General features: G+C 39.8%; 1 protein-coding gene across 4 annotated transcripts in view; it reads right to left on the bottom strand.

Annotated features, from left to right (window-relative positions):
• The window catches only part of LOC111143451 (eukaryotic translation initiation factor 2B subunit gamma), a 129,019-nt gene that overhangs the window by 59,185 nt on the left and 43,318 nt on the right, over positions 1-26,516 (bottom strand). For all 4 annotated transcript variants that reach the window (XM_022497207.1, XM_022497206.1, XM_022497208.1 and 1 more), the window contains exon 5: positions 18,455-18,566. In XM_022497207.1, coding sequence (XP_022352915.1) covers positions 18,455-18,566 — 112 coding nt within the window. The remainder of the gene's footprint in view (positions 1-18,454; positions 18,567-26,516) is intronic.

Raw genomic sequence — 26,516 nt, forward strand, 5'->3', positions numbered from 1 at the left:
GGGCAGATATAGCAAAAGGACAGTGAGTGAGCATTTGGAGGGAAATGCCTCAAGTTGCACACCACAGGATCTAGACTAGATAAAGGAGGAAATGAGGGAGAGAAGGAGGAAAAAGAGAAAGAGGGAGGGAGGGAGGGAGGGAGGGCGGGAATAGAGGAACTGAAAGATATAGAGACTGAAATGAAGGAAACAGTTTTCCAGGTGAAGATGGCAGAATAAACACAGGCATTAAGCCCTATTCCTTTTTTTTTTTTTTTAAGATTTTAAAAATTTGTTTACTTGAGAGAGAGCGAGCATGAGTGGCAGGGAGGGGTAGAGGGAGAGACAGAAGGAGACTCCCCACTGAGAAGGGAGACAGCCGATGTGGGATGTGGGATGTAGGGCGTGGGGTGTGGGGCTTACTCCCAGGATCCCAGGATCCCAGAATCCCAAGATCTCAGGATCATGACCTGAGCCCAACGCAGATGCTTCACCAACTGAACTACCCAGGGACTCAAGCTTTACTCCTTTCGAAAGTGCATTAAAGTGACATTAAAGGGTTTCTGTTGTTGTCCTCATTGTTTTTTGAAAGGGTATAAACTCCAAGGACAAAGATTAGGAGACATGAATATAGTGAAACACTTTGGAAGCTGGGAAGCAGAAGGATGGTGGTGGCAGATTCAGCACATCTAAGGAAAGCTGAATCCCAAGCCAGCCATAAGGAAAGCTGAGGAGAAAGCTGATTTGTACCACAGAAGCCCTGAAATGGTGAGGAATTGACAGCACTGCTTTTACCCACCTAGAAAGGAGCCTGGAATATTTTTCTCTGAAGCCTGTAGTCAGTCCAAAAGAAAAGGCTTAAGGTTACAGACATGAGGGTTCTTTTACAAATAACCTATCTATATCACTTTATAGAAGTGAAAGTTAAAAGTACAAAGGAGGGGGCGCCTGGGTGGCTCAGTGGGTTAAGCCCCTGCTTTCGGCTCAGGTCATGATCTCAGGGTCCTGGTCGGGCTCTCTGGTCAGCGGGAAGCCTGCTTCTCCCCCTCTCTCTGCCTACTTGTGATCTTTCTCTCTCTGCCAAATAAATAAATAAAATCTTAAAAAAAAAAAAACAAACCAACAAACAGTACAAAGGAGTAAGACAAAGAGTCGCAGCGCCTAGGCTGGTCAAGATACCTTGGGAAAGTTTCTTGATTCTGATGTCCACAAGTCCCTCTGCAACCCTCCCCACAAAAAGCTCCAAATTAGAGAAATACTTTAGGAATTATGGCTGGCTAGGAGTGTTGGGGATACCAATTTAGATACATAGTATTTCAAGATGTTCCATATCTTTGGGAAAATAATTAAGAACACAAACCTACTTCTCATTATCTGGAGTCCCAGAAATACAGATCTGGCCATGCATGATCGTTGAGGTTTTGACGTAAGTCCTTTTCTTCCCAGATATAAATGTCTAAACTTAAGATGAATGTGTAAACATTTTATTCTATTTAAAAGATATCCTTTAGAAGCTTGCTTTAATATTATCATTACCCTTCCAGTAAAAAACCTTGACTAGTACTCAAAACAACATAACACTGGAGAAAAGCTACATGACTTTCTTATTAAATATTTGGCACAAACACCTTTTACTTATGAATTATTAAAAACACATGTCTTTCAGAAATAAAATGGGAATTTTAGAGCTGGGGGGGCGTCTTTAAAGAAAAACTAAGCCAATTTCAGTTAGAGAAACTGAGGTTTAGAGAAGCAAAGTTACTTGCTCAATATTATATAGCTGGTTTGTCTCAAAACTAAATTCCAAAACCTCTAGACTTTTAATTTTCAGTGCATGTTCTTTCTACCAGCAACACTCTCTTCAACTAAGAGAGTGTTGTGCTATAGATTAGTTCGGCATCACCTAATGCCTAAATCACGAATGCATCAATCTGACATGTTGGAAAGGTATTGCGCTGTCTTCAAATCCACTGAGGTTGCAGAATCTGGGGCCACTGGAGTGAAGTTACCAGTATTGTCTGATAACTAAGCAGCTTGCTGGGAGACTGCTGTCTACCTGACTACAGGATAGCAGGAGTCCTACTTCAGCATATGTCTTATAATATTTCCCTTTTCAGTACCAAATACGCCCGAGGTTCTCAAAACAGAACACTCTCTTTGCAATCAGGGAAGCACTTCCTCCTCTCTCAGAAAGGGAGAAAACAAGAGATATACATTCCATTATCATTGTTTCTTTCTCCTAAGAGCAGTATGAAAAGTTAGAAAACTTTAAAATAAGAGGTTTCAGGCTCTCTTATATACACAAAGGTCTTTTCCAAGATCAGTTTGGTGTCTGCCCAATAGGAACCACCCCTGCCTTTGGAAATTCAGTTAAAAAAAAAAGGAAGTATCATATTCTCATATTCAAAAGTGCTGGAAAATCTGAATTTAATTAGTTTTTTACCCACCATCTCTGAGGCCAGGAAGAGCACAATACCCTAGAGGGTCATAGGAATGGGGGCAAGAACATTTTTACTGTTCATTTATCTTGCCAGCTGCCCTATTATAACTACAAACTAAAGATCCTGAATCACTGGAGTGTCGATTACAAGTTAGAAGTTAGAAGAATGGAGGGAAAAAATCTGCCAACGACCAAAAAAAACCACCAAAAACCAAAACCACCCCACCAAATCTGCCAACCCACCCCCCCAAAACCAACCAAAAAGTGTTCTAGGAAACTAGTGTTAATGATCCCAGTGCTTACCCAAGGTCCCCAACTTAGCAGCTATGAGGGAAAAATAGATTGCCATCTGCTCTTCATTTTCACCTTACCTCTGGCTACTTCCTTCTTTGCTCCTATCATGCCCAAACCTTGCTCTCCGTTGGCTGAGACCACTAGGATGAGGCATTTACTAACAGTCCACCATATGGAGCCATCAGCTAGTTCCCAGGGAGGTGAAGAGAAAGCAGGGGACAGTCTCCGCCTTCTAGTTGTAATTACAAAAACATATGACTAGCTTCTAAGAACTTAACGTCTTAGCCTGCCAACTCTAATATAGAGCAAAGCATAAACTTTAGTGCTTGATGGATGCATAGATGAGTCAGGTCCCTTGTTTCACATCATAATAGATAATCACAGTTCTTTCTGCATTCCAAAGGATACAATCCCTTGACTCTTTGGAGCCTTGAGAATTCAGCAATGCAACACTGTGATAACTTTTTAGGTCTTATACCTTAAATCTACCCTGCATACTGCTGTCAGATTATCTTTCCAGAATCCTGAATTTGTATCATTTCCCTTCACAAAAAGTCTTTAATAATTCCCCAGTGTTCAAGGCCCTCTGTTATCATACTGATGTAACTTCTCAGCCTTAACTCCCAGTATTCCCCAACCAGGGTCCTCAATTTGGGTCAGACTGTACTTAAAGAAATCCTGCATACCCTGTTTCCACACATTTGCTCATAGGATTCTCCTCACACAGGATCCAGCTTCCTATATCCCTTTCCATACCTGATCTATATCCATCCTTCAGGTCCAAATTATTCTCTTAGATTTTTCTGACCACCTTAGCCCCTAGGGATTGCTACCTCCTCTAAATTCTTAGAACCCTGCTGGCCATAACTGTTCAGTATCTGATCTAGTTTGTTATTGTTTGCTAAACTTTTTTAAAAAAAGATTTTTAGAGAAAGAGTGCGCATGCGCTCCTGAATGGGGGTGAGGGGCAGAGAGAGAATCCCGGTGAGCGTGGAGCCTACTGACACAGAGCCTGATCTCACCACCCATGATCATGACCTGAGCTGAAACCAAGAACCTGATGTCAACTGCTCAACTGAGCCACCCAGACACCCCTGTTTATTAGCCTTTTATATGCATAATCTTATCTTCCACCGAGGTAAATGAATTCTTTGAGATTGTCTCCTGTCTCCAGGATTCCCTTAAATACTAAAACAGTGATTTGACCAGAGGAGGGAACTCGATAAACATTCATCAGTTGAAAAATGTGTTCCTGAAAAATAGAAAAGATGAGCTAATGGAAAAGGCCCAGCTCTGTCCCTAATTAGATAAAGGATATGAAACAAAGCCTTCTTCCTCTGGCTTTCAGCGTCGTTAACTGAAATATAGGTGACTGGACTAAATGACATTTTAGCTGTGGCAGTCTACAATGTGATCTTACAACCAAGATCATATTTTCAATGCATTAAGAAATATTATTTAATTGTATCTTATGGTGAGCTTTTCTAAAATACAAAGAACCCCCTCTGTTTCCTCAAAACTTGATTTTGATAAATGAACTTAGAAAAAAAATCCATAACAAACCCCTTCTTTTTTTTAAAGAAAGAATTCCAGACTCAGTCAGCTATATCTAGACTAAGAAATAAACTGTCTTAACAAGGTACCATCATAGCTATTCTTTATAGAGAAAAAAAAGACCTCCAGTGGGGCTGGCAGACTACAGCCAACTGGATGGCACTGATGTCTGTTTTTGTAGATAAAGTATTACTGGAACACAGCCATGCTCATTTGTTACATATCTTAGGATGCTTTTGTGTTACAACAGCAGAGCTGAAGAAACGTTAACACCATATGGTCTGCAAAGTCTAAAATATTTACAACTTGCCCTTACAGAAAAAGTCTGCCAATCCTTGTTTTATACTCAACATTCATCACAAAGTGCCAAAGCCCTAGATTACAGACCCTTAATTGTAATTGGTCACTAGGTGATTTCTCACTAATTTGTTCAACAAATATTAATTAATTGGAATTTTCAATTTCTTTTTTTTTTTTAAAGATTTTATTTATTTATTTATTTGACAGAGAGAGACAGCGAGAGAGCAAACACAAGCAGGGGGAGTGAGAGAGGGAGAAGCAGTCTTCCTGTGGAACAGGGAGCCTGATGTGGGGCTCGATTCCAGGACCCTGAGACCATGACCCGAGCTGAAGGCAGATGCTTAAGGACGGAGCCACCCAGGCGCCCCTAGAATTCTTAATAAATTTCTAAAGGTTGAATGTGAGCTGGCATGAGAGGATACCATCCAGGAACCACTTTGCACCTATTTTTATCACACAGAACTGCATACTACAAAGAGTAAATTTTACTGTATATAAATGACACCTCAATGAACTGAACTTAAAAATATCAGGTTCTAGATCATTAGAAACAATCTAAATATCCAGCACTGGGTATGTTTAGATAAATGATGGTATATGTATATACTATTCATATGACAGATAATTTATAAAGCTATTATAATGCTATTGAGAACCAGGTTAAAAAACTAAGAGGACTGTGATAGTCAGGATAATAGCCCCTCAAAGATGTCCACTTTGGAACCTGTGAATGTATTACCTCATATGGCAAAAGGGACTTTGCAGGCACAATTAAGTTAAAAGTTCTTGAGATGGATAGGTTATCCTAGATAATCCTAGTAGGCCCAATACAATTACCAGGTTATTTATGAGAGGAAGACAAATAGTTGACTACTTTTTTATTTTTTTAAGATTTTATTTATTTATTTGAGAGAGTGCACACATGGGTGTGGGGGAGAAGAGGAGAAGCAAAAAGCAGACAACATCCCTCCCTTGCCCCCAGCAGGGAGCCCAATGCAGGGCTTAATCCCAAGACCATGAGATCATGACCTGAGCCAAAGGAAGACAGTTAACCAACTGAGCCATCCAGGTGCCCCACTGACTAAGTACCCTTTAACTGTTATGTCCAGAATCATCTAGCCCTGAGTGCTCAAATGCCAGCCACATCACTGGGTTTGACTGCAACACCACAAATCTAGTGGGCTACCATTTGAATATTCTAGGGTTTATTTGGTTCTGCAAACATGTCTACAGTGTTGGACAGATGCTGCCTACACTAGCCAGAGCCTTCTCCTTGAGGTATGGCTATGGCCCGCAGCCCCTAAAGAATGAGAATCAGCTCTAAGCAGAAGTTTCAGGGGTTTGATTCACTTTCATAATGCTCCTATTTATTTCTGGGGTGCTGGAAAATTCCTTTAGACTCTGACAGAATGCCTATCCCTTTATCAAATATTTACGGAGAGGAGAGCAGCACTATTGGACCACAGACTGGTAAGTTGAACAGGAGTGGGTTTTGAACGCTGGTACACTACCATCATCCAAGAAGCTTTTTAAAAATGCTCGTCCTGGGGGTGCCTGGGTGGCTCAGTGGGTTAAAGCCTCTCCCTTCTGCTCAGGTCATGATTTCGGGATCCTGAGACCGAGCCCCACATTGGGCTCTCTGCTCAGCGGGGAGCCTGCTTCCTCCTCTCTCTCAGCCTGCCTCCTCCTCTCTCTCTGCCTGCCTCTCTGCCTACTTGTGATCTTTGTCTGTCAAATAAATAAATAAAATCTTAAAAAAAAAAAATGCTCGTCCTGGGGCGCCTGGGTAGCTCAGTGGGTTAAGCCTCTGCCTTCAGCTCAGTTCATCATCTCAGAGTCCTGGGATGGAGCCCCGCATCAGGCTCTCTGCTCAGCAAGGAGTCTGCTTCCCCCTCTCTGCCTGCCTCTCTGCCTACTTGTTATCTCTCTCTGTCAAATAAATAAGATCTTAAAAAAAATAAAAATAAAAATGCCTGTCCTCTGCCAGATCAATTAAGTAAGAATCTCTAGGGGTGGGTCTCAGCCATTAGCATTTTTAAAAATGCTCCCCAGTTGAGAACGATTGGTCTTGTGAGAAGAGCAGACAAGAAATCAATGCTTACTATAGTGAAGTTGGAAAGACTGATTGAAAGGATATATATTTTTTGATACCTCCTCAGTCAGGAGTTATAAGAGGCATGCATATTATTAGATAACACTCATCACAGTTTTTATACATGCAGAGGCCACTGCATCAGGTTTCCTTCCTGAGAAAGAAAACAATGTAATAATCCAGGCAGTTTAATTTTACAATTGCAAAAACGATCATCCCAAGGGTGAGAAAATTTGCTTTACCAGGTGGTAGCAAATCACGGGGAAAACCATTATTGTGTGTTGAAGGCTGGACTCTCAAGAAGTGAGCTGAGACAGTATTTGGGGGGCAAGATGTTTATTAGGGATCAATACCTGTGAAAGGAAGAGGAGGAAGCGAGACTGGGCAAAGGCAAACTGAACTGAGATGCAGGTTCTACAAAGCCCTTGGCCAACCGGGCAGGGAGTTCAGGAGCAAGTACTGCCTATCAGAGTGACCAGGCCTTTACGCTCATCCTTCATTTAGTCTTGGGATGCAGACTGCCCCCAGCAAGGGTATGACCTTGGACAATATGGCTCTTAAAGATGAGGGAGATCCTGAAGATAACAACTAGAGGCTGTGTGCTAACTACACTCCTTACAGATGAGCAGCAAATCCTTCTTTGAAGGGGTACCTGGGCATTTTACCTCTATGTCTATCACATACACTGTAACAATGAATACTATGGGTCAAGGGGCGGTTCCTTTTCTCAATAATTCATTCTAACCCAGGCCTCTCTCCCATGAAACACAAGAAAGAAAATTATGAGACTGTTTGTTACCAATGCTTAAACAACAAAAACCTTACAAGTTTAGTAAGACCACAGGATGACCGACCGCCCATTTCCTTCATGTTTCGGACTGAGCTGACAGTTTGTCCAAGATCTTAGCAAAGGCATCCAGCTAAGACAGGATGTGTCCCACATATACAGCCACGTGACCTTCCCTACTTCCAAGATACGTGGGGAGCAAACTGAGGCGGAAAGGAAAGGAACTGTGCTATATAAGCACATTATTTTTTTCTCTCCAAGAAGTCTTTCAACTTCATTGTTTCTGAAAGACTCTTGATCCAAAGCCTAGAGATTGAGAATTTTACTGGTCATCTATAGTTATATAACAAATTACTTCAAACTCAGAGGTTTAAAATAACAAATTATTATCTCACTGTTTGGAATCGGGGAGTGGTTTCATGGTTCTGACTGAGGTTATCTCATAAGGCTGCAGTCAAGCTGCTGGCCAAGGGCTGTAGTCAACTTGAGGCTGACTGGAGGAGAAGCCGCTTTCAACATGGCTGCTGACAAGTCTCAGATTATCTGCTTCCAAGCTCACTAATGTGGTTGCTGGCAGTTCCTTACCACATGGGTTTCTCCATAACCTGCTTGAATGTTCTCATGACATGGTAGCTAGCTGTCAAGAAGTTATTTTTTTTCCCCCCAAGGAGGGCTCATAGATGCCATATTTGTGAGCCCCTTCATGTTTGAGAATGTCTTCCTGACGCCTTTATATTTATTTATCTTTTAAAAAAGATTTCGCTTGTTTATTTGAGAGAGAGAGCATGCATGCGTGCTTCTGGCCAAATTTTCTTAGAACACACAATACTCTTAAAATTTGTTGGAGATTCTTTTTTTTTTTTTTTAAAGATTTTATTCATTTATTTTGACAGAGAGAAATCACAAGTAGGCAGAGAGGCTGGCAGAGAGAGAGGAGGAAGCAGGCTCCCCACCGAGCAGAAAGCCCGATGTGGGGCTTGAACCCAGGACCTGGGATCATGACCTGAGCCGAAGGCAGCGGCCTAACGCACTGAGCCACCCAGGCGCCCCATTGGAGATTCTTTTAAAAATATTTTATTTATTGAGAGAGAGAGAGAGTTAGAGAGAGCATGAGTGGGGGAGAGGCAGAGGGAGAAGCAGGCTCTCTGCTGAGCAGGGAGCCTGATGCAAGGCTGGATCCCAGGACCCTGGGATGATGACCTGAGCTGAAGGTAGACGCTTAACTGACGCAGCACCCAGGTGCCCCATAAAATTTGCAGATTTTTTTTTTAATTTTAATTTTTTTTGAAGATTTTATTTATTTATTTGACAGAGATCACAAGTAGGCAGAGAGGCAGGCAGAGAGAGAGAGGAGGAAGCAGGTTCTCCAAGGAGCAGAGAGCCTGATGCGGGGTTCGATCCCAGGACCCCAGGATCATGACCCGAGCCGAAGGCAGAGGCTTTAACCCACTGAGCCACCCAGGCGCCCCTAAATTTGTAGATTCTTAAGATCTGCAGATTTTTACTTGATTCAGGAATTTTTATTGTATTTTATCTTGTTTAACTTAATTAAAATTACATATGCACATACTTTACGTAAGTAAGGTTAAATAGTTTCTCAAGGCTTACAATGAAAAATTTCAGTCCTTTATTTCCTCCCCTCCCCATTTTCTGTTCCCCAGAAGCACCCATTTTCAATTATTTTAGTGGATCCATTTAGTATTTATATCTGTATTTCTAGTAACATTCTAATATTGATATTCCTTAGTTTTTCCATTTCAGACATTATCTGTTGATTTCCCACTATGGAAGATAAGGATTTAGCTTTCTTTCATGACCAGCCCTGCCCCTACGACATATACCCATACTTCCTTACCTTTTACCTCCCTAATTTTACTGTTTTGGTTAGTTCAATAATTGAAGTTTGTTATTATGGCTATTAACTATCAAAGAGGAAGTTTATCTCTCATCTTTCCTTATGTCTCCAATACACTAACCCTCCCTGTCATCATTCCAAAGTAATTATCATGATTTTGGTTAGATCAAGTCAGTGATTACATTATGATGCATATATAAACATAAGTTACAGCTGAAACATTCAGTAACTAATGGTTAATTTTTTTCCTGCATATTTTTGTTTGCCTTGGTATTACTGTTTTCTCCCATTTCTTAGTTTTCCAGATACTTATCAATAATTCAACCCTAAACTAACCACCAAGTGCTCAAAACTCCTCTCAAAATGTTGAGACACATCAAGTATTTTGTCATTTTTGTCAGAAAAAATATGAGTATCCTGAGGAAATTATTCCCAAAGCTTTCTGACCTATTCCAATCTGGTCTGATTGCCATCTACACCCGGAGCGAAGGTATTATCCTGGAATCCTAGGGTTTCTTTTTCCTATAATCCTATAATCCCATGTCTTTCTTTCTTAGATTATGCCAGGGTTTTGGTGTTATAAATTCTCTAGCAGCTTTCCGAAAACAGATGCTTGGAAAGCAATTGTCTGTAAAATGCTTATTCTACTCTCATAGTTGATTGTTTGACTACATATAGATTTAAGAATTTTGAAAGCTGTCCTCCATTGTTTTATAGTTTCTAGTGCTGCTGTTAAAAGTTCAAAGCTGTTTTAGTTCCTTTATGTATGATATCTCCCCTCCCATCTAGAAGTTTCTTGGATCTTCTCTTTGACATCAGTGTTATAACAGTAAAATGTTCTCACATTTCACAATGACAACCTTGGTATGTTTCTTTTCATGCATTCTGCTGGGCACTGTTTCCTTTCAGTTTAGAAACCCAGCTCCTTTCATTCTGAGAATTTTTTTTTTTTTAAAGATTTTATTTATTTGAGAGAGAGAGAGAGAGAGCATGAAAGGGGCGAGGGGCAGAGGGAGAAGCCAGCTCCCTGATGAGCAGAGGGCCTGATGTGGGACTCAATCCTGGGACTCCAGGATCATGACCTGAGCCGAAGGCAGTTGCTTAACCAACTGCGCTACCCAGGTGCCCCCTGAGAAATGTTTTCTATATTTCTTCATTGATGCTATCTCCCCTCTCCATTTTCTCTGTTCTCTTTTTCTGGAACTCCTAATATCAAATGTTGGACATCCTAGGTTGCTCCTTTAGTTTTCTTATTATTTTTCATCAATCTGTTGTTTTATTTTGCTTTGTGAGACATTTTTCAAAACTTTTCCCAAAATTTTCAACCTTTCTATTGAGTTTTTCATTTTTACCAAATGCTCCCCTTAAAAAAAATTTTTTTAGTATACTTGACCACAATGTAGTAATTCAACATCTCTATACCTTTATGCTAGCTTCACCACCAGTGCAGCTACCAAAGAATACTATTACAGTATCATTGACTGTATATTCCCTAAGCTGTACCCTTCATTTCCATGATTTATTCATTCTGTAACTGGAAGCCTGTATCTCCCACTCCCCTTTACCTATTTTGCTCAACACCTCACTCTCCTTCCCTCTGGCAACCATCAGTTTGTTCTCTGTATTTATAGCTCTGATTCTGCTTTTTTGTTTTTTATTTAATTTTTTAGATTCCATATGTAAGCAAAATATATGGCTTTTGTCTTTCTCAGTCTGACTTACTTCATTTAGCATAAACCCTCTAGGTCCATTCATGGTGTTGCAAATGGCAAGATCTCACTTTTTAATGGTTGCATAATATTCGTGTGTGTGTGTGTGTGTGTACACATACATACCACAACTTCTTTATACATTCATCTATTGATGGACACCTAGGGTTCTTCCATCTCCTGGCTATTGTACATAATGCTGCAATAAACATAGGGGTGCATATGTCTTTTCAAATTAGTGTTTTCATTTTCTTTGGATAAACAGCAAATAGAATTACTGGATCACAGGGTATTTCTATTTTTAAGTTTTTGAGGAACCTCCATCCTGTTTTTCACAGTGGCTGTACCAATTTATATCCCCACCAACAGTGCATGAGGGTTTCTTTTTCTCCACATCCTCACCAACACTTGTTGTTTCTTGTCTTTTTTATTTTAGCCATTCTGCCAGGTGTAAGGTGATAGCTCATTGTGGGTTTGCTTTTTTAAAAAAGGATTTTATTTATTTATTTGGGAGACAGAAAGAGAGAGCATGAGCGGGAGGAGGGACAGGTGGAGAGGGAGAGGGACAAACAGACTTCCTACTAAATGGGGAGCCCGACATAGGCTTTATCCCAGGACTCTGAGATCAAGACCTGAGGTGAAGTCAGTCACTTAACCAACTGAGCCACCCAAGGTGCCTGCTCACTGTGGTTTTGATTTGCATTTCCCTGATGATTCGGAGTGATGTTGAACATCTCTTTATGTGTCTGCTGGCTCTGTCTGTCTTCTTTGGAAATATGTCTATTCAGGTCTTCTGTCCACTTTTAAGTCAGATTTTTTTTTTTTTTTTTTTGGTGTTGAGTTGTCTAGTTCTTTTTAAAGATTTGTTTATTTGAGAGAGAGTGAGAGCAAGCACGTACACATGTTGGGTCAGGGGTAGAGGGAGAGAATCTCAAGCAGATTCCCTCCTAAGCATGGAGCCCGACATGGGCCTTGATCCCACAAAATATGAGATCACGACCTGAGCAGAAACCAAGAGTTGGATGCTTAACTGACTGAGCCACCCAGGCACCCTGGGTAAATTCTTTATATATATATTTTGGATATTAACCTCTTATTGGATATATCGTTTGCAAATATCTTCTCCCATTCATTGGACTGCCTTTTTGTTTTGTTGATGATTTTCTTTTCTGGGCAAAAGCTTTTTACTGCAATGTAGTCCCAAAAGTTTATTTTTGGTCTTGTTTTCCTTGCCTTAGGAGACATATAGAAAAATGTTGTTATGGTCAATGTCAGAGAAATTATTGCCTGTGTTCTCTTCTAGGACTTTCATATTTCCAGGTCTCACATTTAGTCTTTAATCCACTTTGAGCTTATTTTTGTGTATGATGTTAGAAAGTGGTCCAGTTTCATTCTTTTGTATGCAGCTGTCCAGTTTTCTCAGCACCACTTATCGAAGAGACCATCTTTTCTATATTGTATATTCTTGGCTCCTTTGTCATAAGTTAATTGTCCATATAAATCATGGGTTTATTTCTGGGCTCTCTATTCTGTTCCACTGATCTCCGTGTCTATTTCTGTGCCACTAAATGCTCCCTTTTTAATATAGCATTCTGCTTTTGGGTTCATGAATGCAGTATTCTCTCATCTCTCAATGAGGGGAAGGATTTTGGTGCACTTTGTTTGCTGCTGTATTCCTATCTCCTAGGATAGTGATATTCAGATGCTCAAATATTAGTGAATCTTTCTGAGTAATGTTACTTTTGAAGTTTTCTTCTCTCTGAACAATTTCTATCGGGTTTTCTGCTAACTTGGGTTTTTTTTCTGTTTGTTCCGGCCCCTACATCTTGTAATCTCTGTTTCTTTTTTATCTAAATTTAAGAGTGGCACAATAAATATTTCACTGTGAACACCCAACATGTGGTGAGCTTTGTCAACTTTGAAATTCAAGGTAGGATGACCTAAGAAATGGGTTTTCCGGTGGGGATTCCCTGATGTCTATGTCTTTAGGTCTCCTCTTGGACTGTCTTTTACCAAAGAGAAGAATCTTCTAATGTCCTTGCTTGACAGATACAAGCTTGGCTGCTGGTATATAGAAGCTAAGTGGGAGACAGAAGCTAAACACCTCAGGACATACGTTCCCTTTTTTTTTGGTATTGTACCCCCCATTCTTTGTATGGTACCTCTAAACTCATTCATGCCTAGTGCCCCAATCCAGAGATCTACTTTACCCTCTTCCAAGAATAAATCTTATGAGGTTTGGTGGGGAGGAAATCTGAACATCAATCTACAGTTTGGACAAATTCTCAAGTAATCCAGTTTTTAGCTTCACTTTTGGATATACTTGGTACTGCTGAATCTTGACTACTTAGAGTTTTGTAGGGTAAATCAGTCTACAGTTCAGCTTCGCCCACTGCTGGCTTAGCATTCAGCTTTCTCAGGTACCTTCAGCTGTCCTGCTTTCCTGTTTCCAAACTGTGGTTGTTGCCTTTTTTTTTTTTTTTTTTTTTAAGATTTTATTTATTTATTTGTCAGAGAGAGAGAGAGAGCACAGGCAGACAAAGTGGCAGGCAGAGGCAGAGGCAGAGGGAGAAGCAGGCTCCCTGCTGAGCAAGGAGCCTGATGTGGGACTCGATCCCAGGACGCTGGCATCATGACCTGAGCCAAAGGCAGCTGCTTAACCAACTGAGCCACCCAGGCGTCCCTGCCTTTTTGTTTTTAATCTTCTTCAGTCTTCTGGATTTATCCCTCTCTAAAATCTCCATCTTGCTGTTTTAGTGGGATTTCAGAAGTCATCATATTTACTTAGCCCTTCTATCTTTATATTAAAAGCCTTAAACTAGTTTGCCAAGAAGGCCTTATATCTTTGAATACAGCCTTTGGCCACATGTTTAGTTCTCTTTTTCAGACATATTAATTTATTGAGTCATCTTTGTCTTTTTTTTCCTATTAGATTCGCTATAATTTTTAATCATTTCTTTTTTCATCAAAATCACTAAATACCTCAAGCCTTTCCTCTATGTCAATAATTTGATTTTCAGTGGTATCTGTTGTGTTCTTTGCTATTTTAATTAGTTCTCAATTTATTTTCTTAGTTCTATAATATCTTCTTTTATCTCATGTTGTTTTATCACCTCATCACTGGATTTTTATTTATTAAATTCACATTTTGATGAGTTGTTTTATAGCTGTATAGTACAGGAAATTCTAGTCATTGAATTATGTTTTTTTCAGGATACGTTGTCTTTTCAGAGTATTTTTCTTGCTTTCATTTGTTTGCTGTATGTTTCTGTAGTTGATATACTGATTCTTTTGGTCTTGTTCGTGCTTGTTTTATTTATTTTGATATGATATGGATGAGTTCTTACCTCTTATCCTCCTGTATCTGAGACCAACTACTATGTGTGGTGATAACTACTATGTGTGGTGATTTTTTCCTTTTTGTTTATATTGAAGTATAGTGGATACACAATGTTACATTAGTTTCATGTGTACAACACTGTGATTTGACACCTTTTACTATGCTCACCAGAAGTGTAGCTACTATCTGTCACCATACAATGCTATTAAAATACTATTGACTAAACTCCCTGTGTTGAATCTTTCATACCTGTGACTTACTCATCCCATTAACTTGAGGCCTGTACCTTCTACCCTCCTTTACCTCTTTTTGCCCATCCTCACTTTCCTCCCCTCTGGCTACCACCAGTTTGTTCTCTTTATTTATGGCTCTGTTTCTGTTTTTTATTTTTTTTAAATTTTCTTTAAAAAAAGGATTTTATTTTATTTACTAGAGAGAGAGAGAGAGAGAGAGAGAGAGAGATAATGAGCAAGGAGGAGAAGCAGAGGGACACAGAGAAGTAGACTCCCCACTAAGTAGGGAGCCCCATGTAGGGTTCGATCCCAGGCCCTGGGGATCATGACCTCAGCTGATGACAGATGCCTAACCAACTGAACCACCCAGGTGCCCCACCACATCTTCTTTATCCATTCATCTATCAGCGGACACAGGTTGCTTCTATATCCACTGTAAATAATGCTGCAATAAACATAAATGCACATATCTTTTCAAATTTCTGTTTTTGTTTTCTTTGGGCAAATGCTCAGTAGTGCTGCTTATTTTGTATTCTGTGTACTTTTCTATGGCTTCAGGGAATGTAGAAGGAACATAGGGAACATGGCTAAGGAACTGCAGAATCCCTATTAAAATATTTTTCTTTCCCAAGATTCTGTTATATATTCTTGTTTCTTTTTTTTTTTTTTTTAAAGATTTTATTTATTTATTTGTCAGAGAGAGAGAGAGCGAGAGCACAGGCAGACAGAGTGGCAGGCAGAGGCAGAGGGAGAAGCAGGCTCCCCACAGAACAAGGAGCCCGATGTGGGACTCGATCCCAGGACGCTGGGATCATGACCCGAGCCGAAGGCAGCTGCTTTACCAACTGAGCCACCCAGGCGTCCCATATTCTTGTTTCATTCCACATAATTAAGGGGGTATATTCTATTCCTATGGAGGAATAGCTTCCAGCTTTATATTACGTCACCTATTCATTTGTAGGCTTGATCTTTTGTTTCTGTTAAAGAGTCAGCCTCATTGTTCATTTTCTCTGCTTCATCATTTACTTGCAAATAGTTGTTCCCACTGCTCCTCAGTCAGAAGAAGATAGAAGTACAGATATGTGTTCAGTTTGCTTCTTTCCAGCTATGGAGCTATTAGTGAGAATTTGCAGGATTTCATTAATATATCAGTACGGCTTCTGGTGAGCGGTGATAGGGTGGAGTTGGGAGCCTACCTTTATTCCTTTTTCTTTCTTCTTCCTTTTTTTTTTTTTTTTTAAAGATTTTATTTATTTATTTGACAGACAGAGATCACAAATAGGCAGAGAGGCAGGCAGAGAAAGAGGAGAAAGCAGGCTCCCTGCCAAGCAGAGAGCCCAATACGGGTCTCGATCCCAGAACCCTGGGATCATGACCCAAGCCAAAGGTAGAGGCCTTAACCCACTGAGCCACCCAGGCGCCCCTCTTTTTTTTATATGAGAGAGAGAGAGAGAGAGAGAGAGAGAGCATGAGCAGGGAGAGGTGCAGAGGGAAAAGCAGGCTCCCTGATGAGCAGGGAGCCTGATCTAGGACCCTGGGATCATAACCTGAGCCAAAGGCAGATGCTTAACAGACTGAGTCACCCAGGTGCCCCTATTCCTTTCTGTTTCTTGTCAGAATCTTGTTTCTTTCCTTGACCAACAATTTTTAAGCTTTATTATATTTAATTATCTTACTCTGCCATTATTGAAATTTCTGCCAGTTTTTTTTTATTTATTTGGTAAAAAGATTTTATTTATTTGTCAGAGAGAAAGGGAGACAGCTTGAATGCACACGCACAGGGGTTGGGTGAAGGTGCATCAGGCAGAGGGAGAAGGAGGCTTCCCGCTGAGTAAGGAGCCCAGTGTGGGACTCCTGAGATCATGATCTGAGCCAAAGGTAGACGCTTAACTGACTGAGCCGCCCAGACAACCCCTTCTGCCAGTTTTATATTAATTGAGTTTTTCACATTTAATTAGGAACTAGTCAGGGGGAAGTTTGTGATGTAATCTGAAACAACAAATTTTAATCTGGAAGTGATATTATGCATGTATTTTTCAAGCATTGTCTATTTGTTTAGAAATAATAATAATGTCTACTATTTTTTGACGACTTATTATGAAAGAGGTGTTAGGTTGTTTTACATACATTTATTCCCCACGCAGCCCTATTATTATCAAACCCATTTTTATTGATGAGAAAACAAAGCCTCTAATACTGAACTCTAATCCATTGGGGTAATTGGGCTAGCTAAAGCTAGAATTTAATTTCATTTTCATTAAATTACATAATTTGAAATACGTCCCCTACCTCTGTTGTGCTAGGTAGCAAAACAATAAGTAAGATACTTTTCTTTCCCAATTTACTCCTTTTACATTCGTTTCATCCAGGCTTCAAACATTTTTGTTTGTTTTATTTTGTTTTGTTTTTAAGCAACAAAATGGGTTTAATCAAGAATTACAGGAGCACCTGGGTGGCTCAGTTGGTTAAGCCTCTGCCTTCAGCTCAGGTCATGATCCCAGGGTCCTGGAATCGAGCCCTGCATCGAGTTCTCTGCTTGGCAGGGAGCCTGCTTCCCCCTCTATCTGCCTGCCTCTCTGCCTACTTGTGATCTCTCTCTGTCAAATAAATAAATAAAATCTTAAAAAAAAAAAGTAGAATAACAGAACTGCAATCTGGGACAAAACCACAGACAAGTCAAACCCAGGCTCCAAACAGTTTTCAAACTTTCCTGTGTACTGGTATCAGACAGTACAGCTCTGAGTATGGTGGCTTCTGAAGAAAAAGTCCATACTGGGCAAGCACTCAATAAATGCTGATTAAAGAAGATGTGTGACTGGGTTGCCTATTTGTAGCCATTACGATGGCTACTATCAAAAAACAGAAAATAACAAGTGTTGAGAAATGTAGAGAATGTAGAGAAACTAGAACGTTTGTGCACTGTTGGTGTGATTGTAAAACAGCACAGTCACTATAGAAAACAGTAGAGAGGTTTCTCCAAACATTAAAACTAGAACTGTCATAGAATCTAGCAATCCCACTTCTGGGTGTATATCCAGAAGAATTCAAAGCAGGATCTCAAAGGGATATGTGCACACCCATGTTCACTGCAGCATTATTCACAACAGCCAAGAGGTGGAAGTGACTCAAGTGTTTGCTGACAGATGAATACATTTAAAAAAAAATGTGGCATGTCCACACAACAGAATATTATGTAGCCTTACAAAGGAAGGCATTCTGACACATGCTACAACATGGATGAACCCTGAGGATTTTATACTAAGTGAAATAAGCCAGTTAACAAAGGACAAATACTGCATAATTCTACTTATCTGAGGCATCTAACGTAATCAAATTCATAGAAACAGAGAGTCGAATGGCAGTTACCAGGAGCTGGGGACAGGAAAAAGGGAAGAGCTATTGTTCAACAGATGCAGAACTTTAGTTCTGCAAGATGAAAAAGTTCTGGAGATCTGTTCCACAACAATGTGAATATGTTTAACACTAGTGAACTGTACACTTAAAAGTGGATAAGATGGTGAATTTTATGTTGTGTGCTTACCACAATTAAAGAAAAGGAAGCTCCAGAACACTGTTAGAAAGACAGTCCTGTTCCCTCTTCTCCCCACAGCTGCTTTGCCCTACTGCTATGCAGGATTTGAATCTACCTTGGCAAAAAAGACACAGGGAAAAGCTAAGCTTGTGCAGTGAAGACAAGCCTTCATCCTGTCTCATGGGAAAACAGTCACATACTTTTGTCAATTTCACACAGTATAATCACACAATTTCACACAGTATAATCTAGCGTTCATTCCCCCTTTCCCATACACTGGGTGGTTTTATTTTGTTTTAAGACAAGGAGAACTGCCAGAAAGAAAACCCTAGGGCTTACTTGTGCAGGATGGATCCTTTAACGACCAGCTCTTCATCCAAGTCTGCTTCATTAGCCATGAAGAGCAGCCTCTTTCCTGTGCTGTCCACTCCGATGAAGTCACGCTGCTCCACTGGATCATACAAAAGAAGGGAAATCAAACAAAGCCATTTGCCCCTGCCTGCATGACGAAGTCAGGGGGACAGGGCACCTGCTCACAATTCTCTTGGAACTAAATACAGGATTGTCATACAGCACATACCACAATGTTTAAAACATGGCTAGTCAAAATGTTTTTGTATTGTTCTAAAGGATAGTGTTAGGTTAACTGGTGAAGTCTGAATAAGATCTGTAGATTAAAATATTGTAGCAGTGTAATTTTCTGTTTTAACAGACTATCTTTTCTGGGTGGCAGTCAGGGGGGGACAGGATATACACCGATGTATTTAAAGGCAAAGGGAATCATACCTGCAACTTATTCTCAAATAGCTGAGAAAAATAATAGTATATGTAATATATTGTTTATACATATTATATATTGAAAGTATATCACAAGGAGAGCAAATGATAGGACAAATGTTAACATTTGGGGAATCTGGGTAAAGGATATATAAGTTCTCTACTAGTTTTGTAATCATTCTGTAAATGTGAAATTATCCCAAAAACTAAGAGTTAAGGAGGTGGTAGGTATGTTCGTTTGACTGTGGCAATCATTTCATAATCATGTCTACATATATCAAAACATCACTGCACACTTTAAATATACAGAATTTTTGTCAAAAATAAAAATCAAAAATTAAAAGCCAAGGGGGTTATGGAGAGGGTGGTTGAGTTATGGACATTGGGGAGGTATGTACTATGGTGAGTGTTGTGAAGTGTGTAAGCCTGATGATTCACAGACCTGTACCCCTGGGGCAAATAATATATTATATGTTAATGAAAAAAAAAAGCCAAATAAATGGATAGTCCATAAACTCATTACATGGCACAGAAGATCAGTATAAAAAGGAATTCTTTCTCTGCAAATAACACCCGAGGTCTCCTCACTGTGGAAGTGGGAATAACATTATTTAAGGACATGTACATTAATCAACATTAACCATGTATCTATTAGATTTTATGCTGTGTAAGAGAGCACTGAAAGAAAACAAGGTGCCTATTTACTATTGTGGAGAGTTCTCTGGTAGATGGTGATGTTACAGGCTGTTGTATTATTGCTGTTTTCTGTATTATATTTCTTTCCCTACCCAGATTATAAATTCTTCAAAGGCAGGCTTATGATTCCTTTATATCTCCTGTAACATCTAGTATAGTGTCAGGCACTTAATAAAAACTACTAACAGTATCTATCTATAGCTTACAAAAGCATTTTCACATAGAGGAAGCGTAGCATCATGATAAAGAGTGCCTCTGAGACCTAACCACCTGGGTATAAATCCCACTTACTAGCTGTATGTCTTTGAGCAAGATACGTTTCTATCCCTCAGTTTCATCTACAAAATGTGTATCATAATAGTGTTTACCTCACACAGGCTTATTATGAGGACTAAATCAGTTAATATTTGCAAAGCTCTTATAACCTGTATAAGAGCTTAACTCAAACATTAAATAAAATGTTCATGTTTAAAAAAACTAAACAAAATGCATACTCTCATTTGGTCCTCACAGCAATCAAATAAAGGAAGGATTTAATACCTCTTTGAAAAAGAAAAAAATAGTTGAGCTCTAGAAAAATAATATTGCTTTTTCCTTCCTTTCTTTTTTTAAGCAGGCTCCACGTACAGTTTGGATCCCAACGTGGGGCTTGAACTCATGACCGTGAGATCAAGAGCCCGATGCTTAATCAACCAGGCCACTCAGGAGCCTCTAGATCCTCTAGTATTTCTAAAGATGAATTTGTCTGCCTCCTACTGACAGACAACAGTTACTACATAACTGAACATGCTTCATTGTTGGCTGCAACTGCCTGTACACCTAGAACCAAATGTATTACTCAAGTGTATAATGTGTTTAGCCCAGGTGCTTGAAAGCATTCTCTCCTTCAGATGGTTTCTGGTCATCTATTCATCTGTAGCATCTGAATCTAAATAGCGAAAAACTATCATAAAAAGTTATATGTTAGGGGGCGCCTGGGTGGCTCAGTGCATTAAAGCCTCTGCCTTTGGCTCAGGTCATGATCCCAGGGTTCTGGGATCAAGCCCCGCATCGGGCTCTCTGCTCGGTAGGAAATAGTTCCTCTCTCTGCCTGCCTCTCCGCCTATGTGATCTCTCTTTCTGTCAAATAGATAAATAAAATCTTTAAAAAAAAAAAAGTTATATGTTGGGGCGCATGGCTGGCTCATCAGAAGAGTATGTATGTGACTCTTGATCTCACGGCCATGAATTTGAGCCCCACACTAGGTGTAGAGATTACTTAAATACATAAATAAACTAAAAAAAAAACCAAGTTATATGCTGGGTTTTTTTTTTTCCCCAATAACCAAAATTAGTGAACTCCAAAGAAGGAAGGGTAAATAATACCGATTACCAATTTGAAGGTAAGTTTTACAGGAAATTTCAGTTGAAGTGAATTTTGCAGAGAATTTCAAATGCCACACAGTAGATATGACATATATTAATTCATCCATTACAAGGAAACTTGAGAATATAACAGTCTGCAACAGTCTGATTATGAGCCAATATTTTAAAAAGAAACACACAGATGTTATTTTTGGATATAATTTGGAGTGCTTACTCTATCCAAGTCCTTCAGCCCACAAAACCTTGAATTACTGAATGTCCTGGGAGCAGTGATTTCCAAGTACATGTTTCAGCTATGTGCTCTTTACTCACATTCCTCACTCTCAGGGTCCCCTCCCTATATTTGCTTCCTCGTAGCTACCATAGTAACTGGGACCTACGAATATGCTACAAATTATAGGAACCTGGGAAAGATTTCTTTCTGTTCTAACAATGTAAATTCTACTTTGGGAGCAGAGCAAGTAATATCAGAATGTCTATCCTAAGAAGACTAAAAAAATGAGATTAAGAAAACAGTTAAAACTATGAATTTCCATTAAAAAAATTCTGTCAACTACTCATAATTTTTTTCTAGTTGATTTTTACTAGTCTGCCTGACCCTTTTGTTTCTTCTATAGTCATTTACTTATCCATTCATTCATTCAACTAATAAATGTACTTGCGCACCTCCCCTATGACAGGCATTATGTTGGCCATTATAGTAGGGAATTTCATTTCCTCATTTTATAAGGCTAGCAGGATCCTGATGCCAAGACCAGATAAAAATATTATGAGAAAGGAAAATTACAGGCATATTAATTTATTACATAAATACAAGGATCCTAAACAAAATATAGCAAATCAAAACTAAAAATGTATATAGTAGCCCTTTTGCCTCATTGCAGCTGAGAGAGCAGGCTGGGTTACCAGCAGCTCTATGGGAGCCATCTGAGAAAATTTGGTCAGGGTTCTTGTTCTTGCCATGGCTGCTCAAACCAGCATATTCTCATCCTGAAATCTGACCTCAATATGCTGCCAGTGTTTCTGTAAGTATGTGAAGGCTTCATTAAGTTGGATTTAGTGAACTTCCTTGAATGGGTCATCCAAGATACCTACCTTAACTGTAGATCTCCTAGATACCTCCCTTAATGCCAACTCACGGTACATAAAATAAAAATACTTCAATTATGGAAAAAATGTATATAGTAGATTTATTTTTTTTAAAGATTTTATTTATTTATTTGACAGAGAGAGATCACAAGTAGGCAGAGAGGCAGGCAGAGAGAGAGGGGGAAGCAGACTCCCGACTGAGCAGAGAGCCTGATTTGGGGCTCAATCCCAGGACCCTGGGATCATGACCTCAGCTGAATGCAGAGGCTTTATCCCACTGAGCCATCCAGGCGCCCCTATATAGTAGATTTAAAAGGTTACAAATTTGTTGTTCTTCCCTTCAAGAGGTAAGGTCTAGAATGTAAAATGGTATAGCTACAATATAAAATAGTTCCTCAAAAAATTAAAAATAGAGGGGTGCCTGGGTGCTCAGTTGGTTGCATCTGCTCTTGGCTCAGGTCATGATCCCAGAGTCCTGGGATCAAGCCCTGCACTGGGCTCCCAGCTCAGCAGGGAGTGTGCTTCTCCCTCTCCCACTCCCCCTGCTTGTGCTTGCTTGCTCTCTCTCTGTCAAATAAATAAATAAAATCTTTAAAAAAAAACAAAACAAACAAAATTAACACATGATTCAGCAATTCTATTTCTGGATATACCACCCCAAAAAATGAGAGGCAGGGTTTCACAGAGACATGTGTACACCCCTGTTCATAACAGCATTATTCAGAATAGCTGAAATGTGAAAGCAACCCAAGTGTCCACTGATGAAGTAATGGATAAGCAAACTGTAATATATACATACAAGAAAATATAATTCAGCCTTAAAAATGAAGGAAATTCTGCAATATGCTAAGCACAGATCAACCTCAGAGGTGTTACACTATGAAATAAGCCAGTGACAGAAAGCCAAACACTGTATGATTCCACTTACATAGGGTACTTAAAGTAGTCAAAATCATAGAGACAGAAAGTATCATGCTGGCTTCGGGGGGGCTTGGGGGAGGAGGAAATGAGGAGTTACTGAGTTCCAGTTTCACAAGATGAAAAGAGTTATGGAGATGGATGGTGGTGATGGTTGCACAGCGTTATAACTGTATTTAACACCAATGAACTATACACTTAAAAAAAGATGGTAGGGGCACCTGGGTGGCTCAGTGGTTTAAAGCCTCTGCCTTGGGCTCAGGTCATGATCCCACTGGGGTCCTGGGATCGAGCCCCGCATTGGGCTCTCTGCTCAGCAGGGAGCCTGCTTCCCCTCCTTCTCTCTCTGCCTGGCTCCCTGCCTACTTGTGATCTCTGTCTGTCAAATAAATAAATAAAAATATTTAAAAAAAAAGATGGTAAATTTTACATGTATTTTATCACCATAAAAAAACTGAAGGAAAAAAAAGAGCTCATGGGAGGGGAAGAAAAAAAAGAGGTTATGGTCTAGTTCCCCATCCCTTATATCCAGGCTGGCCTAGCCCCTAGCTTTAAAGAATGCAATGAAAGTGATACAGACTGAGTTCCAAGCTTAGATCCAAGAGACCTTGTTTGTAGTTTCCTCTCTTACTCTTTTAGAACGTGCTGCTGCCATGTGAACAAGCTTGGGCCCCCAGTATGGTAACAGACTAGATGGAAAGAGAAACCCAACTATCACAGCTGAGGGCCTAGACATATCTGTGAGCCCAACTGTGGTAGGTCGTCTCTAAGAATGCTAATTGCCTCTCGGTAGTCACACCCTTCTGTATCCCCCCGACACACACTGAATATGGGCTGGCCCAGCAGCTTGCTTCTAACCAACAGAATGTGTCAAAGGTGATGAGATACTATTTTTGTGATTCAGTCACATAACTTTGTAACTTCTGTCTTGCTAGAAGGTTCTCTCCCTTGCTGGCTTTGGTGAAGCAAGTTGTTCTGCTGAAGAGGCCCAAGTGATAAGGAAATGAGGGCAGCCTCTGGCCAACATCCAGTTAGAAACTGAGGCTCTCAGTCCAACAGTCCTCAGGGAACTGAATTTTTGCCAATAAACAAGTGAGCTCAGAAGCAAATCCTTTCCTAGCTGAGCCTTCAGATGAAACCTCAACCCTAAATGACACATTGATTTCAGGCTTGTAAAAGACTCTGAGTCAGAGGGCCCAACTAAATAATGCCTGGATTCCTGACCCACAGTATTGTTTTAAGATGTTAAGTTTGTGGTAATTTGTTATGCAACAATAGATAATTTACACAACAGATAATATACACTAGCTGATAATCACTTGAACAGAAATGAGCCAACTCAGTTACAACAGGCCAAACTGCCAACCTAAAGAATAATGAAGAAGCAGAAGATTACACAAATCATGCTACTTTTCTTTGCAGGTTTTAACTTTACATTTCTAAAAATTCAATTTATTCTATTACTTTTTAAAATTTTATTTATTTATTAGAGAGAGAGAGAGAGCGAGCATGAATAAGTGGGGGAGGGGCAAGGGGAGAAACAGGCTCCCCACAGAGCAGGGAGCCTGATGCGGGGCTTGATTCTGGGACCCCAAATCATGATCTGAGCCGAAGGCAGACACTTAACTAACTGAGCCACCCAGGCGCCCCTAAAAAATTCAATTTAAACTAAAGCAAAATAAAACAAAAGCAGTTTACCCATTTCTCCTATCTCCCACTCCCCATCTCTGAAAACCACCAATATATTCTCTGTATCTATGAGCTTAGTTTGTTTTCTTTAAAGGTTGTTTTTTTTTTTAAATTTTTAGATTTTATTTATTTATTTGTCAGAGAGAGAGAGCCAGTGCACAAGAAGGGGAGCGGCAGGCAGAGGGAGAAGCAGGCTCCCCGCTTAGCAAGGAGCCCAGTGCAGGACTTGATCCCAGGACCCCGGGATCATGACCTGAGCCGAAGGCAGACGCTTAACCAACCGAGCCATCCAGGTGGCCCTCTATGAGCTAAGTTTAATTTTTTTTTTTTTTTTTAGATTCTACATGTAAAAGAGATCATATGGTATCTGTCTTTCTGTCTGACTTACTTCACTTAGCATAATATCCTTGAGGTCCAACCATGTTGTTGCAAATGGCAAGATTTCATTCTTTTTTTGTGGCTGAATAATCTTCCATTGTGTATAGATACCACAATTTCTTTATCCATTCACTTAGGTTGTTTCCATATTTTGGTCACTATAAATAAAGCTGCAAGGAACAAGGGGTTGCATATATCTTTTTGAATTAGTGTTCTCATTTTCTTTGGAGAAATACTTGGTAGTGGAATTATTGGATCATATGGTAATTCTTTTTTTTAATTTTTAAAGGAACTTCCATACTCTTTTCTAAAGTGGCTGCACCAATTTACATTCTCACCAACAGTATGTGAGGGTTCCCTTTTCCATGTACCCTCACCAACACTTGTTATTTCTAATCTTTTTGATAACAGCCTTTTTTTTTTTTTTTTTTTAATGTAGGCTCCATGCTCAGTGTGGAGCCCAATATGGGGCTTGAACTCATGACCCTGAGATTTGAGACTTGAGCTGAGATCAAGAGTAAGACACTGGAGCGCCTGGGTGGATCAGTCCCTTAAGCATCTGTCTTTTGCTCAGGTCATGATTCCAGGGTCCTGGGATGGAGCCCTGCGTCAGGCTCCCTGGTCAGCGGGGAGTCTGCTTTCTCCTTCTGACACACCCCTCTGTTGCGTTTTCTCTCTCACTCTCTCAAATAAGTAAATAAAATCTTAAAACAAACAAAGAGGGATAACAACAATTTGGGGAAGGGGGCTGGAAATCACGCTAGTAAAAGTTATTTTAAAGTTTGAGTTTGCTGGTGGGTTAAAAAGAAAAAAGATATTAATTTGAGAAAATTTTCAGAACTGAAGACTTGACTTTTCAGATCAAAAGGCCCATTAACATCCAACACAGGGGATGATATCAGACTGTACTGAAAACAATCAGGGTGAAACTTAATAACTTTGTAAATAGAAAGATCCTAGAAGCTTCCCAAAAGGGGAGAAAAAGTTTTCATGAAGAGAATGAAGAATCAGAATTGTTTTAGATTTAACAGAAAAGCTAGAAGACAGTGAGATAATACCTTCAACATTTTGAGGGGACATGATCTCTTTTTCTTTTTTAAAAGATTTTATTTATTTATTTGAGAGAGAGAGAGAGAAAGAGTGAGTAAGAGAGAAAACATGAATGGGGTAGAGGCAGAGGGAGCAGTAAACTCCCTGCTGACCAGAGAGCCCAATGCCGGGCTCAATCCCTGGACTCCAGGAACACGATGTGAGCCAAAGGCAGATACTTAACTGACTGAGCCACCCAGGCACCCCAAAGGGATTTCCAAGAGAAGATTATACCTAGCCAAAATATCAAACAACCACTGGGACAGAATAAAGACATGCAAAAGCTAAAAAAAATTTATTTTTCACGAACCCATCTGAGAAGGCTACCAGAGGATATGTTCCACAAAAAAGTGAGTATAAACTAAGAGGAAAATTATGAGATTGAAGTGTGAACCTAAAA

The sequence above is a fragment of the Enhydra lutris genome, unplaced genomic scaffold (genome assembly GCF_002288905.1).
Source record: "Enhydra lutris kenyoni isolate GAN:26980312 unplaced genomic scaffold, ASM228890v2 scaffoldscaffold9, whole genome shotgun sequence".
Lineage (NCBI taxonomy): Eukaryota > Metazoa > Chordata > Mammalia > Carnivora > Mustelidae > Enhydra > Enhydra lutris.